This window comes from Galeopterus variegatus, unplaced genomic scaffold, assembly GCF_000696425.1.
Source record: "Galeopterus variegatus unplaced genomic scaffold, G_variegatus-3.0.2 Scaffold1919, whole genome shotgun sequence".
Taxonomy (NCBI): domain Eukaryota; kingdom Metazoa; phylum Chordata; class Mammalia; order Dermoptera; family Cynocephalidae; genus Galeopterus; species Galeopterus variegatus.
In genome coordinates, this window is record NW_007728030.1 from 75417 (window position 1) to 91660 (window position 16244).

The 16244-nt window shown below is 47.4% G+C and overlaps 1 protein-coding gene across 1 annotated transcript in view; it reads right to left on the bottom strand.

Annotated features, from left to right (window-relative positions):
• Positions 1–1505: 1505 nt before the first annotated feature.
• The window catches only part of FAM83A (family with sequence similarity 83, member A), a 23984-nt gene continuing 9245 nt past the window's right edge, over positions 1506–16244 (bottom strand). The window contains exons 2-4 of the mRNA XM_008579594.1: positions 15002–15169; positions 13846–13970; positions 1506–2040 (exon numbers count right to left, since the gene is read on the bottom strand). Of these exons, the coding sequence (XP_008577816.1) occupies positions 1506–2040; positions 13846–13970; positions 15002–15169 (828 nt within the window). The remainder of the gene's footprint in view (positions 2041–13845; positions 13971–15001; positions 15170–16244) is intronic.

The following is a 16244-nucleotide window of genomic DNA, read 5'->3' on the forward strand; positions in this document are numbered from 1 at the left end:
CGGCCGCGGGGGGATCGGCCGGCACTCGAGCCGCGCAGGCGCAGTCGGAGGGGCGCGGGGACGCTGGCTTCGGGGCGCTGGTGTCCCCGGCGGGCTTTTCCCTCGTCAGGCCTTCTCAGCAGACCGGGAGGCCCAGTTTTGCACGTCTGCCCTCGTCTCAGCGTCGCTGAGGAAAGGGCTGAGGAAACCAGCGGGAACCCGGGTGCGCTGCTGTTTTTTTCGGAACTGAGGAGAAAAAGGTGGGGAAGGGGACACAGTTTAAAAGCAAACGAGAGCCAGGGTGGCCCTGCCTTCGCCGCGAGTTCTGGGCAGAGACAGAGGGATGCCACGTGCGCTCAGAGACCAGCGGCCACCGCAGAGGCCACGGAGCCGAAACCGGGGACAGCGAAGACATGGGCTGAGATGAGGGGGGTGGCAGCAGAGGGCACGGAAACCGGGACGTGGATGGCGCCGGGGCCTCGGCACCTGCCTTCTCTCTCCGGGAATGTCCCCGACCTCCCACGGTGGGCTGACGACGCACCCTCCGTCTCCTCCTCGCACCACGCGGGGCTGAGCCTCAGGACCCAGCCGCGCCCGGACAGACAGCGGCCGGGGCCCTGCGCGAGAACGAAGGATGGGGCCGTGAGCCCTGGCCATTCCGTCCTCAGGAGCTCGCCTGGATCTGGTGACAGCTGGTTGCGCGGGGCGGCTGACCCCTCCAGGGTCGCTCCAGGCTGCCCTAGACGTCGCTGCGGGGCCATTCCCAGACCCGGACGACTCAAGGCCTTAGATCCAGCCCAGACTCCAGAGATCTCCAGGCCAGCCCAGCGCTCTTTGAAGCAAGGACCTGAGTGTGCTCAACTGCCTTGCCGATCCCTAGTGCCTGCACATTCAAAGGGAGCCACACAGTTTACAGACGCAGGTTCTGAGGCCTCTTCCCTAATTCATCCGGCCCAGGAATATCCCAGTATTATTAGCCTTTCCAGGGAGGAGGAGTTGCCCCAACTTTCCCAGAAATATCCAGGATGTTCCCACACCTTCTCCTAAATCTTTCTTTCCTGAATCTCTGGGGAGTGGGCCATACTTGGACACTGGGAAACAGAAGTATCCACCTACCATCTACCTATCAGTGCCTCGGTTTACCTATTTGTAAAACTTGGGCTGCACCTGCCCCTTCTTACATTACAGAGATTTAGGGACCTTTAATATTAAATTTCTGGATGCTCTTTGGAAGACAGGAGCCCTGTTTTCATGATTTTGTCCCCTAGCTCCATTCTCCCCTCCACCTCCCTGAAACCTTCTGGAATGTGCTGCATCAGCCAAACTAGAAAGGGGAACCCAGGGATTGGTGAGGGTGTGCAAGTGGATGGTCCCAGGACTAGGCACATTCAAACATAGGCGGTGCTTTCATCTCTGTACCTTTAGTTTAAGGGAAGCTGTTAGTTATTGAGGTGGGGTCCTTGGGCCAGAAAATCCAAGGATACCCAGCCGTGGCCCTGGGAAGGGAGCTGGGGAAAGGGACCCTTTCAGAAATGAGGTGAGGCCTGTAGAAAGGGCCTCCAGGTGTGGATCACCCTGGGCACCAGGCCAAGTTGCTCAAGCTGCAGCCGCGTGGGCCGGTAGGTGTTGAGGTTGCTGTAGAGAGCAGGTGGGCCATCGTGGGGCCTGGGGGAGAAGGGGACCTGTGGAGCCAGGGCTCCCCAAGGGCTGTGATAGGGCTGAAACCTGGGGGGTGCAGGTGGGTTTGGGGCCAGAGGACTGCCAGGCCCGGAGGACGTGGACAGACTCTGGTTCTGGGGGTTGCTGCCGGTCGATGGGCTGCTGAAGGGGTTGGAGGATGTGCGGTCACTGGCTGAGCAGCTGCTGCCACTGAGGCGACCATCGGGGGGACTGTGGCCTGCTCTGGGCTGCAGGGGAGTGTCCAGCCGGGGGGACTTCAGCCCCATCACAGGCTTGGAGGAGGCGTAGAGGTGGCGGAACTCCTCATCAAATGGCTCCACCGCCGGGCCCGTGAACTTGGAGAGGATGTTCCGGTGGACGTGTCCGCAGAGCCAGGTGAAGCTGGAGGGGAAGAGGAGGGACAGTGAGGGGCAGGATGAGGAGCTGCGGCTGGGTCTCTGCAGCCCTGCCCAGGGACGTGCAGCTTATGTCAGCCTAATGTGGGAGTTCCGGGACCAACTCCTATGGATGACAAAACTGGCGCTCAGAGACCACAAAAGGTTTGCAGGAGAATTAAGATGCCAGCGTGAATCCGTGGCCCCGAGGCAGAAAGGGGCTGAGAGTGGGCGAGTCCCAGCTGCCCTGCTCTGTGCTCAGATGCATCACATAGCAGCTGGGGCCTCAGCATCCCCACCTGTGGAATGTGGGACACCTGCTTCCTCTGACCATGTAGGGATCTGGGGAAAGCAACTGCAAAAAGGTGGCTGCTCTTGGAAGGCCGGGCTGAGTGTTCATGAAAATCTCAAGGACTCTGGGAAGGGGATTTAGCCCCATTTTCAGGCACTTAGACCTGGAAGAGGTGGGAGGGGAGGGAGCATCGCATGGTCTTTGGGAGATGAGAAAGGAAATGGGGAGCCCACAGGAACTTGAGAGACGTGACCGGTGCAGTTTGTGCAAGAAAGTCACCCAAACACCATGGGAGGCCACCCTCAAGGACAGTCCTTGGCTCTCCATTTACAGGTTTTAAGTGAAAACAAAATGCTGAAGACACTTATTTTTTATGATTTTTTTAATTTAACCAAATTCTTTTCTAACTCTGATGGAAAATTCCCTTCATCCCCACCAACCCCCAAATCCTTGGAAATCTGGTGACAACACAGACCTGCCAAGAGCATCAGGTTAGAGATTACCGGGTCTCTACTCAAGTGAACCTCAGGGTGGGTGGAGAGCAATGGGAGACCAGCACTGAGCAGAACGGGCCCACCAACAACAAGGTCCTCAGCCCCTAGCACCCAGCCCTGTGTTGCCACCAAAAGGCCTGGCCCTGCCTGGGTGGGGTGGGGTGGGGTTCCCTGCTCTGTGGGGCAGGGCGGGGTCCACACAAGATTTGGATAATCCTGGGAAGCAATGAGGCTTTGTTTAAACCTCAACTCCCGCCCAGGAGCCACCCACACCCCCAGAGAAGCAAGCAGCTCATGCCTAGCCAAGGGCCAGCCAGTGACGAGGAAGGAGGCCAGCACAAGGACAGCAGGCTCTCAGCTACTCTCAGAAACTAATCGCCTGGTGGTATTTGGACTCAGGCTAGATTAGGCAAAACAGCTGTGTGCTTTGCTCCACAAAGCAAGTCCAAAGACGCCCTGGCAACTTTTTAGGCCCCTACTCACCCCGGGCATCTCTGCACATGCTGCGTGTCCCAACCCCCAGCGTCCGTGCATCCCCATGTCCCCTGTGTGTCCCTAGGGCACCTGCACGTGGCAACCCCCAGCACCCCTCACATCCCTGCAGCCCCTGTATGTCCCCAATGCTCTCGGCATTCCCATGCATCATGTGCTTTTGCTTTTATGCTTTTTTTTTTTTTTTTTTTATCCTATGGGAAGAAATACATTTTATTTTTATGGTTTTTTTTGGCCCTTAAGTACATAGCATTCACTTAATCATAATTTTTGTCCTATGACTCACTCTCCTCATTGATCTATTCAAAACCCATTTTTTATTTAGCTATTGAATTAGTTATTTTAAGTAATGTAGTAAGCACCTGTGAACACACCACCTGAAGTAAAAGCTAGCATTTTGACGATAACCCACATCCAGCCATATGGTCCCTCTGTGCTGGAACTAGAAGAAATAGGCATCATGAATCCTGTGATTACAGCTTGCTTGCTTTTCTTTTTCCATTAAAAAAAAAGTTTTATGTATTCTTGAAAGTAAATACCTTTTTTGGGGGGTGGGGGTGCTGGCAGGTCAGGGGATCTGAACCCCTGACCTTAGTGTTATAACACCATGCTCTAAACAACTGAGCTAACTGGCCAGCCCAAATATCTTTATTTTAGTTGTCTGTAACATATATGGAATCTTTTGGGTTTTTTTTTTTTTTTTCATTTAATACTACATTGCTAAAGTTTATCCATATTACGGCTTGTTGCTATACTTCATTTTCAACTGCTGTATAATATTCCCCCGGGTGGCTCTCCCATGGTTTTTTTTTTTTTTTTTCATTTAATACTACATTGCTAAAGTTTATCCATATTACGGCTTGTTGCTATACTTCATTTTCAACTGCTGTATAATATTCCCCCGGGTGGCTCTCCCATGGTTTTTTTTTTTTTTTTTTCCTTTTTTGTCTTTTTTCGTGTCCGACCATGGATCGCAACCCTCAGTGTCGCGCCCGTACCGGGCCGGGACCGGCAACGGGATCGCAAACCTCAGTGTTGCGCCCGCACCTCGCTCAGCCAGTGAGCGGGACCGGTCTGTATGTGGGATCCGCACCCTCGGCGGGAGTGCCACTGCGCTTCCCAAGCGGCACACTGTAGCAGTGCGCCACCGGGCCGGCCCCTCTACCATGGTTTCTTCATCATCTCCCACTAAGAGCATTTGGGTTGTTTCTGCTGTAAACAGTGCTCTATGAAGATCCTCGTGCATGTCTTCTCCCATATGCATGGGCTAGTTTCTCATGGAAATGTGCCCAGAAGTGGAATTGCTGGGTTATATACCAGGTGAATATTCAGCTTTGGGAGAAAAAGCCAAACTCTTTCCAAAGTCATTGTCCCAATTTGCCATTCTGTCAGCAGTGTGTAAATGATCCCAAAAGTCCAACATTTGGTATTACCAGTCTCTTTTTATTTTTGTGCCGGTTGGAAAGGTATAAGATGGTACTTATCCTAGCCTTGATTTGCATTTTCCTGGTCAGTGATGATGCTGAACAAGTCACGTGTTTTCTGGCCACACCTGCTTCCTGTTGCATGAATTGCCCGCTCGCAGCTCTTGCCACGTTTCTGTGTGCTCTTGTGCTCCTGCGATTCTTGACACTAACTTCTGCCAGGGGTGTGCATCCTGATTCTCTGCTCCCAGTCTGTAACCTGCCTTCCCACTTTCTTTAAGATATCTTTTTATGAACCAAAGTTCTTAACTGTAACACAGTCAGATTTAGCAATCTTTATGTTCAATGCTTTTTTGTGTTTTGTTTAAATCATCTTTGCTTATCCCAAGGTCTGGAAGATATTCATCTATGTTTTCTACTAAGACTTCTAAAGTTTTTTTTTTTTTTGACATTTAAGTCTTTTGTCTATTGGGGGTTGGTTTTTTTTAAAAAAATATGTGTGAGGTGGGAATCCAATTTTCCACATAGGGAATTATTTTTTCCATTTCCTCCTTTCCCCACTGCTCTGGCATGCCATGTCGTGTGGGTTTGTGTCTGAGCTTTCTCTTCTGTTCAATTTGTCAGTTTGTTTGTCCCTTCTCCAATGCCACATTGTCTTGATTTCTATAGTGTCATGCCAAGTCCAGATCTCTGGCAGGGCAAGTCCTCCCTTTTGTTTTTCTGCTTCAGATTTATCTTGGCTGTTCTTGGAGAAATACATTTTACATCGTGACCTACAATTGCACACATACATAACCACACAATTTCCACAGCATCCCCTACCTCAGTGTACTCTGATTATTTTTATTCTATTCTATTTCATTTTTTTTTTAAATGCTGGACATCATCCACTAGATTGATTTCACACCCTGCTAATGGATGGTGAAGCATGATGCAGTTTGAAAAACTTTATTCCTCCAGCCACACTGTATGGCCAGAAACTAACATGTGCTTTCGTTCATTCAACAAATATTTATGGCCATGTGTAATGTGTCAGTCACTGCATTTACTGTACTTCATGCCAGGGATGCCATAGGGAAGAAAACAGACCCAGTCCAATCCCCGACCTCGAGGCTAAACAAGTTTACAAATAAATAATTACAAATCATAAGGAGGATAAATCCATAGAGGATAGCAGGGCTCTGAGGCCATGATCTGGAGGCTGCCACCTGCAAGATGAGGAGTTAGCAGAATAAAGACAGCAGGAAAGAGCAGAGGAAATAAATAGCAAGGTCAGAGGCCCCGAGGCATGAAAGAGCCTGGAAGACGTCAGAGAAGGCTAGCGTGGTTCTAACACTGTGGAGGGAGAGAGGATCCTGCTGAGACGGGCCCTGATAAGGATGTGGATTTTTTTTTTTCTAGGAACGACGGCAAACATTGAAGGATTTTAAAGATGGAAGTGATTGACATGGCTTGCATTTTAAAATCTTTCTGTTCCTGGAAGAAAAAAACCCATGGGTGGCGGTGGGATCAGGCCAGAAGGCCAGTTGGAAGGCCATGCCACTATCATGCTGTTCCCGATGCCTGATTTTGCCCGCCTCCCCCGCCCCCCTGAAAATTTTCTCATCCTTCAAGGCCCAACTCTAACCAAGGGCACTGACCTTCCAGACCTGCCAGGCAGAAGTGGGGGCTCCCTCCTAGCTGACCCTAGAGCACTTCCTTAGTGCATGCTGATCCTAGAGCACACGCTATTCCATTCTGTGGCCACTTATCCAGATTTCTTGATGAGTGAGAAAGGGCTCTGTGTCCTTGGCGCTTGCACGGGCCTGTGCTGGGGTCAGACTTTCAACAAGCCCTTAAATGGTGAAATGCACAACCCCACCCCCCAGCCTCAGCTGAGGAAGCAGAGCTCCTTAGTTTAGAAGAACCATATACAACCAGAAGGAAGGGCCAAAATCTGAGCCCAGAGATAGCTGAACTGAAAGAAAAGGGTTGAAAGCTTTTTCTCATTTGTTTTTTTGTTTGACTGGAGACAACTCCAAGGGGAGACTGGTCCCAGGGAAAAGGATCCTCTGAAAGGCTGGCAGACAAATCACCTTTGAATGTCAAGTGCAAAAACATTATTGTTTTCCTGCCCTCCCTCCAGGACCTGGATTCTTCACAGTTCTCAGGACTGACAGAAATTCAAATGGCACTGCGTGTCTCAGGCCACAACCACCCTCCTTCTAGGACCTCTGGTTATCAGGATGACAGACTCAGATGGCCTTTTCAGGGACCAGACAGCTGGGGGCACTAGTCAAGGAAGCTGGTGGCCCTGGGCCAATCATCTCCCCTCTCCTGCCTCAGTTCCCTTCTGTAGGGTAAATGCTGTACATAGCCCTATTCCCCCTCCCTATGCATACCAGAATTCCCCCACACCCCTGGGAAACTACCCTTGGCCAAGGTAGTTACCCAAGGAAAGGCACGTTCCCTTTAAGACAAATAGAAGACTGGAGGAATCAGGGACCCCTAAATGAATGAATTAGCATGCTGGTGCTAAAACACTCTGGCTCCCAGGAGAGTAGTGAGTAGATTAATTTTTTTTTTTTTTTTTAAGTGGTGAAATTATGAGTAATTTTATTCCCTATCTATTTCTTTTTTCTTTTCTTTTTTTTTTTTTTGGTTGGTTTTCTGATTTTTTTTTTTTTTTTTTAAGTGGTGAAATTATGAGTAATTTTATTCCCTATCTATTTCTTTTTTCTTTTCTTTTTTTTTTTTTTGGTTGGTTTTCTGATTTTTTTTTTTTTTTTTTAAGTGGTGAAATTATGAGTAATTTTATTCCCTATCTATTTCTTTTTTCTTTTCTTTTTTTTTTTTTTGGTTGGTTTTCTGATTTTTTTTTTTTTTTTTTAAGTGGTGAAATTATGAGTAATTTTATTCCCTATCTATTTCTTTTTTCTTTTCTTTTTTTTTTTTTTGGTTGGTTTTCTGATTTTTTTTTTTTTTTTTTAAGTGGTGAAATTATGAGTAATTTTATTCCCTATCTATTTCTTTTTTCTTTTCTTTTTTTTTTTTTTGGTTGGTTTTCTGATTTTTTTTTTTTTTTTTTAAGTGGTGAAATTATGAGTAATTTTATTCCCTATCTATTTCTTTTTTCTTTTCTTTTTTTTTTTTTTGGTTGGTTTTCTGATTTTTTTTTTTTTTTTTTAATTTTTATTTTGTCAATATACAATGTATATGATTATTAGATAAATGATTGTATAGTTCTTTCCATGTCGGAGAAAAACGTCATAGGAATTTTAATGGGGATTGCATTAAATTTGTAGATTACTTTGGGAAGTATAGTCATTTTCACTATATTGATTCTTCCATTTATCTCCTCAGCCACATCTCCCATGCTCTGAGTTATGTGAGCTGGGTGAGGGTCTGCACGTAAGCTTACAAATGATTTAGACCCCTATTTTGATTTGTTCACTATATAACGATTGTATGTACCCCATGGCAGCATGGATATCCAGCTGGCCAGACAGCATCAGCAACACCTGTAGGTCTAATAAACCAATGTCTATACCTATTGAAATACCGGGTGAGTTCTTTGGAATACACAAACACTACACAAGTGCCCTCTCAGATTTGGGGATCCCGCGATACACCCCCTCTGTCAGGAGAATGCCTCCCTCAAAGGGTTGTGGGTTGTCATGAGCATTATATCCTTACAAACAGTCTGTGATCACACCTGCCCAGGCCCTGGCCCTGGCCCTGGCCCAGCGCTCAACAATGTTAGCCTGGTGAGGTACCACCCCTGCATGATGGGCTCTGTAAGGGCAAATACAAATTAAAAATAAGATGCTTAATTCTCCCTGTTGAAAATAAAGGAGGAGGCTTTCCCCCTCTTACTTTTCTCTTTCAGAATTTTCAAACACTAAATTTGAAATTTTCAAAGCCATTTTCAATGGCTAATAAAGCTTATGGCCAGCCTCATCTCTTTGAATTGTAATCGCTGAGGAAGAGAATACTCTATCTCCCAGTTTCCTGGGAGAGGATGGGTCTAACTTCAGCTGTCACCTGACTCCAAATTGCAAAACCTACCTACTGTAAAGGGTTGTATCCACTCAGCTACATAAAAGAGTGAGATTTCTTTCTGTCTTTGCAATCCCTAGCAAATTGCCTGTGATACACACCACATTGCGATCTAATGTTTATTCAATAACACGATGGTTTTCTTTCACTTCTCCCTTTGTTTTTCTGGGTTGGGAGGGGATTTTGTTTTTAATTTTAATTCCCCAGCAGCTCCTATAGGGCAGAGAGAGATGAACTCTACACCGTTTTACTTTCTGTGGGAATGGCTTCAGGTCTCTGTCAGCAAGAGGGAGTAGTAGTGGGGCGGGGGGCAGGTGGGGGGAAGTATGTTTCTCTAGCAGTTTCCCTCCAAGCAACGCTGGAGAAGGAATGAGACACGTGAAGGGCTCTTACCTCCTGGAATAATGCTTCACAAATAATAAAATAGTATAATAATAATAAGGGCTCTTTGCTAATACACAGGAACCCATTGGAAAGTGAGGTCAAACCACTTTATACAACGGACCCTTGTTTGTTGAGCATAAGAATGCTACTAACTAAATAATCGCCAGTCTGCTTAGCAAAACACTGCTCCTTTTCCAACAGATCCCTCTTGGAATTATAATTATCAAAATAAATTTGAAAGGATAATACCAATGTTTTAAGCTAGACTACAGTCTTAAGTGACATCTTTTGAGTGCATCCCATATGTCAGGCAGCTAAGTATTTGCACCTGCTGTTTTACTTAATTCTCACAACCACCTTATAGAGAATTATTATTTTCCATTTTGTTCTGATGAGGAAACAGGCCCAGAGAGCTGAAACATACACGGCTATGAAGAATGGGACAGTGACTAACAAGTTCAACTTCTCGTTCTTCTGGGGTAAAGTAAATATATAAGATATTATGTTTTGTTCTGTTCAAAAACGATACCGATTTTGGGATGAGAGGATGGAACATTTCACATGTGGAGAAGCTGAAGATAAACATAGGGACTCTGTTTTCCTTAAAGTGCTGAAGGGAAATCTATCTTGGGAATGGGTTTCAGCTTACCCTGCTCACCTTTGAGACAGATTCTCTGGAGGGAGGAAGCCGCCCCTCCCAGCGCAGGCCCAGTTCTGATCTCCCTGAAATGCTCCTTTGGTTCAAAATCCCTTCCTCCCCCATAGTTGCTTAAGCTCCTTTATCTGCTTTCAGTATGTGCACAGATGTTGGGAACTTGTTCCTCAGCCTTTCATCTTTCCATCCAGTGACTCTTAGCACTTTCCAAATGATTTGTTCCCAGGCCTTCTTTCCATGGAGATGACCACCCCCATGGTCACGTGAAACGCCCCTGGTGCATTGGAAGGGTGCATAATTTCTGGAAAGTAATTTTTCTACCTCGTCTTTAACTTTGGGGCAGGGCCTTGTAAATAAGAGTTTTGAGACAAGATTTTTTTTTTTTAAGACATCCACACTTTGATCTATTGAAGTTCAGATCATTTAAAAGTAGATCATGTCTGGGGGCTCCTGGAGGGAGGGAGCACCCTTGGCACCTGTTCTTTGGTTTCTTTCCCAAGTTTCCAGTAACTCAGCTCTTCCAGCCATGTCTCAACCTCCTCCTTCCCTCTACTGAGGCAAAGCCTGAGTCCCCAGAAGAGAATGCATGCCTGGGAATGGAGTTTCAAGAGTTCTGCAAGAATCACAATCCCCAAAAGGTGGAAACAACCCAAATGTCTGTTGATGGATGAAATCAACAAATTATGGTATGTCCATTCAATGGAATATTGTTCAGCCATGAAAAGGGATAAAGTACTGAAACATGCTACAGCTTCAACGAACCTTGAAAGTGTTAAGTGAAAGAAGCCAGCCACAAAATGCCACTTATTGTATGATTCCATTTACATGAAATACCCAGAATAGTTAAACTCATGGAGAGAGAATGCAGATTGGTGATTGCTAGGGGTTGGAGAGAGAGGGGAAATGGGGAGTGACCACTAAATGGGTATAGGGTTTCTTTTTGGGGTGACGAAAATATTTTGGAACTCGGTAGTGGTGATAGTTGCACAACATTGTGAGTGTATTCAATGCCACTAAATTGTACGTTTTTGTTTTGTTTTTGGCAGCTGGCCAGTATTGTACATTTTTTGTTCTTTCTGCACACTGATAAATTGCACATTTAAAAATTGTTAATTTTAGCTTATGTAAATTTCACAATAATAATAATAATAATAATAATAATAATAATAATGATAAAAAGAGTCAGAGAGAATTCCTCAGCTGTGGTGGACCCTTCACTCCAGGCTTGGCTCCTTGGATCTGGGAAAACTGCCAAGGTACAAACCTGACCCTTCCCAGGCAGGTGGTGAACTGGTTCTAATGGCACTTTGGTCAAAGTCAGAGATCAAGGTCAGAAGCCTGAGTCCTTAGTTTGGGGTTTTAGGCTGAAATCCCTCCCTGACCATCATTCATTTGCTGCCCAAAGGTCTTGGTCCCTCTGCAGGGAAGGAAGGAAAGGCTGAGAGGTGGCTTTGGCCACTTGGGGAAGGCAGCTCAGCCCCACCTGAGTCCCTTTCAGAACAACTGAGGACTGGATTTAGGGCCTAGGGATCAGAACCAGGTGGGCTCCGATTTCTACGGGGCACTCTTGGTTCACAAAAAAAGGATGAGGAGAGAAGCTGTGGACAAAATGCATATGGGGCGTGGGGACCCTGGGATGCAGGAGCTGTCCCCGAGGGCTGACTCACTCCTCTCAGAGCCCCTCCTGGCATATTAGTTATGAAATGACAGCATTTCCCCTGGAAGAAGGACAACTACTCATTCAGCTTTCACTGCAGTCTGAGAGGCAGGGGTTACAGGTCCCCATTGCACAGCTGAGGATAACAAGGCTCAGAGAAAGGTGCAGAGAGGCCCAGAGAGAGGCGAAATGGGGCTGAAGTCACCCCGTCCAAATTCATGTTGCTTAATCCCCAGTGTGACGTTATATGGAGGTGGGGCCCGTGAGTCGGTCATGAGGTTGGAGCCCTCACGGATGGGATTAGTGCCCTTGTAAAAGAGGCCCTGGAGAGTTCTATCACCTTGTGAGGACACAGGGAGAAGACAGTGGTCTATGAACCAGCAAGTGGGCCCTCGCCAAACACCAAATCTACTGGTGTCTTGATCTTGAACTTTCCAGCCTCTAGAACTGTGAGAAATAAATTTCTGTTGTTTATAAGCCACCCAATTTATGATATTTTGTTCTAGCAGCCTCAATGGACCAAGACCACTGCAAATATAAGCCAAAGGAAGCTAGAGGTGGCAATATTAATATCATAAAAAGTAGGATTTAAGCTAAAAGGCACTAGTAAGGTTAAATAAACCTCGTACATTTTGTTTTATTTTTAGTCAGCCAACTGGGACAGGGATTCAAACTCTTGACCTTGGTGTGATAACACTGAGTTCTAACCAACTGAGCTAACCAGCCAGCCCCAAGCTAGTACTTTTTAAATGTGAGGAGTTTTCCCTTTCTCTCTCTCCCTTTATCTCATCCCTCCTTGGCTGGAGATTTTGCAGTTGCGTCCATCTAGCTTTATGACAGCATCCTGGGCTCCCACTCCCTAGAGAAAGAGGGTGCATTACGATGCACACCCATCCCCTGCCCACCCTGGCCTGCATGCTGCCAGTCTTCCCTGACTCCCAGTGCATTCCCAGTGTGTCTGTCTTTCTGCTTGCCAGTCACTGCTCTGTGTTTGCAGTGGAAGGAGTGAGATGAAATGCAACCAGTTGTCCCCTCTGCTCTCTCTGTCACACTCATTACCTTCTTAAACAAAATGTCCTCAGATGACCATAGGCTGTTCCTCCCTTCCCTGATTGCTCTCTCATGTCCTCCCTCTCCAAAACCCACTGTCAAATCCACTTTTCCAATGCTACCACTGAGGACATTTAAAAGAATATCCTTTAAGCTCTAAAGGCAAGTCTCAAAGACAGAGAGAAAGTCCCAAGCAAGGCAGCATTGTTGGAATAAGCAGATGGTTAGTCATTTGGATGTAGAAGTCTTGTGAGTGTTTACAAACAAATTAAATATGAACAAACAAAGAGCCAACAAGCACAAGACCTCAACATCCTTAGCCATCAGGGAAACGCAAATCAAAACCTCAATGAGATACCATCCAGCAGCGCCCCGCATGGCCATAATTAAAAAGACAGACAATAACAAGTGTTGGAGAAGATCAGCAAAATTGGAGCCCTCATGTATTGCTGGTGCTAATTTCAAATGGTACGGCCACTTTGGAACAAAATCTGATAGTTCCTCAAAAGGTTAAACATAGAATTACCATATCACTCAGGAATTCTACTGTTGCTAAGCATATACTCAAGAGAACTGAAAACATACGTCCACACAAAACGTTGAACGTGAATGTTCAAAGCAGCAGTATTCATGATAGCCCCAAAGTGGAAACAACCAAAATGTTCATCAGCTGATGAATGGAGAAATAAAACATGTATATCCATAAAATGGTATGAACCTGGAAAACGCTTTGCTAAGTGAGAGAAGTCACTCCCAGAAGGCCACATGGGTGATTCCATTTATATGAAACATCTAGAATAGGCAAATCCATAGAGACAGAAAGTAGATTAGTAGTTGCCTAGGAGTAGGGGGATCTGGGGGGAAATGGGGAGTGACCACTAAGGGGCATAGGGCTTCTTAACAGGATGATGACAGTATTCTAAAATGGATTGTGGTGACAGTTGCACAACACTGTGAGTATGCTGAAAAGAATTGAGTTGGCTGGTGTGTTATTAATAAATCCCAATAGTTTTGTTACATTAAAATAATAAAAATTTTAAAAATAAAATGGGATGCCTAAGAGATTTGAGGAGGGAAAAGAAGATTCTGTGTCCTGTTGCAATATCAAGGAAAACTGCCCTTGATGACAGTCAAGGGATGAAGTCCTCCCAGGAAGGACCCAGATTTCTTGCCTCCAGCCCCATGGGTGTGGTGAAGCTCTGGCTCTGGGCAGAGGAGGAGCATCCTGGGAATAGCTGGTGGTGTGTGGGTCTGAGCGGCCGGTCTGCACCTTGCCCAGCCCTTAGCCCCCATGAAGCCTTGACAAGAGATGAATCCAGCACTCACCTGTATGATCCAGACAGGACGAATCTCCAGTCTGAGATGATGAACTTCTCTTGGATTTGGCCAGCGAATTTCCTGCCTGATTTGGCACAGTACACCTCTCCTTCCACGCTCCGGATGGAAATGTTCTGTTGGAAGGAAAGTCAAGGTGTCACTTACCAATCCTGTGTTTACGGATACACATTTGGGTGATGGACTGAATGTTTGTGTCCCCTCCAAATTCATATGTTGAAACCTAACCCCCTACTGGGAAGTGGAGCCTTTGGGAGGTGATTAGCTCATGAGGGGACAGCCCTCACGGATGGGATTAGTGCCCTTGCAGAAGAGACCCCAGAGGGCTCCCTCGTTTCTTCTGCCACGTGAGGACACAGCAAGAAGGCATTTATGAACGAGGAAGTGAGCCTTCCTCAGCCGCTGAATCTGCCAGCACCTTGATCTTGGATCAGCTTCTTGTTGGGGCCAGAGCGTTCTAAAAATGCATTCAGCTGGCCCTGGGGGTTGCCTTGACCTGTGAGGTGTGTCCCCTGGGTTTCCCCAGCTGAGAGGAGAAAAGAAGTGGCAGAGATGCTGCTCCCCAGATAGCCATGGCCCCTTTACACTTCCCAGCCCCTATGCATCTAGGTGAGGTCAATGGGTTATGAGTAGAAGTGATGAAAATCTCTTCCAGGTCAGATACTAAAAACATTCTGCAGAATCCTCCAGCCTTCTCTTTCCCTGTCACTGCTATCTTGGAGGTCAGTGTTCCTTATAATGTAGGTACAAGACGGAGAAGGGCTCTCTGACCTACACAGGACTTTGTATGAGCAACAAATAAACCTTTATTGTGTTCAGCCATTGAGATCAGGGGGCATTTGTTACCACAGCATAGCCTATCCTATCCTGACTAATAAAATTTACCTTTAGAACTCTCACTGGGAGGGCCGGCCCGGTGGCGCACTGCTACAGTGCGCTGCTTGGGAGCGCGGTGGTGCTCCCACCGAGGGTTCGGATCCCACATACAGACTGGTTCCCGCTCACTGGTTGAGCGAGGTGTGGGCGCAACACCGAGGGTTGCGATCCCATTGCCGGTCCTGGTCCGGTAGGGGCGCGACACTGAGGGTTGCGATCCGTTGCCGGACACGAAAAAAAAAAAAAAAAGAACTCTCACTGGGACCCCTACCTTGAGGTGACTGTCGGAGATCTGGACTTTGCCCCTCATCTCCTGGAAGAGCTGCACACCTCCCTGGTCCAGAAGTACACAGATGAACACCCCGCGCTTGTTAGCTGCCTCTAGAATGTCACAGAAGATCTCCACATCTGTGAACACATCCATCAGGATGGCCAGGACCTGGGCCAGGGCAGAGGACTCAGTTACCAGAGAAGTCATGGCCAGATGCTAACTGATTTCAACCAAAATTCCCGAGTCCCGGGAGAGCTGTTCTCATTGCTGCTGCCCCAGAGGGGAGAGGATGGGGGAGGGGAGGGTCTGGCTTGGTGGGGTTCAAGGAAGGGAAAGGAAGAGCTGGAGCAGAGGCCCCTGCCCCTGTCCTGACCCCACCTCTCCAGCCCTACCACATATGCTTTGGCCCCTACGCCCTCAAGAGAAGAACACGCAGAGGCATCTGAGCAGGTTCAGAGGAGGGGAATAAACATAATGTCGTGGATCCTCAGCCATTTGGAGCTGGAAGGCACGCTATGGCCATCTCTGCCTCAAACAAAATCCCGCATGCAGGCACCATATATAAACTAGACCAGAGTGAGCGGCCCTGCAGGAGGGAGAAGGGAGTCCTGCTGTCCCTGCAGCTACTGCATCATCCGTCATAGCAGACGCTTGGGGATGGGTATCCTAGATATCCAGCAAACTGCAGAAGTCTGTGCTCCTGCCTGTCAGGCACCCATTCCTCCTCCTTCTGCCACCAGCACCCCAATCTCTCATTAAGGAATCAATGCAGCTTGGGCAGAGCTACTGCCATCCTCTGATTGGGTGTGGGGAGGGCACATGACCGAGGCCAGGCCAATGAGAGCGCTGCATCCCCTGCTGGACACAGGGATTGGTCCAGAGGTGGTCACATGATTTAAGTTCTAATGACAGTGCCCCCCGGGACTTTTGCTGGGACTCTTGGAAAGAGGAGGTGTCCTTTCTACCAGGGTTGCTTAGCTGGTAGTTTACAAGCTACAGCTGCTGGCATCCATCTTGCTTCCACTTGGGGAGAGCCTGCCTGAAAGTGAAGCCAGCCCTGGAGGAAGTGGGGCCAAGAGGTGAAGACGGGTTCCCAGCAGCATCGTTTGAACACCTGGTTTCAGTCACGCCTGGAGTCAGTTCTGCCCTTGACTTTTCCACCATGAATATCCACGAATATTGCTCTTCTTCTTAAGCTTGTTTAAGTTTACTTTCTGTCACCAAATCAAGAGTCCTTCCTAAA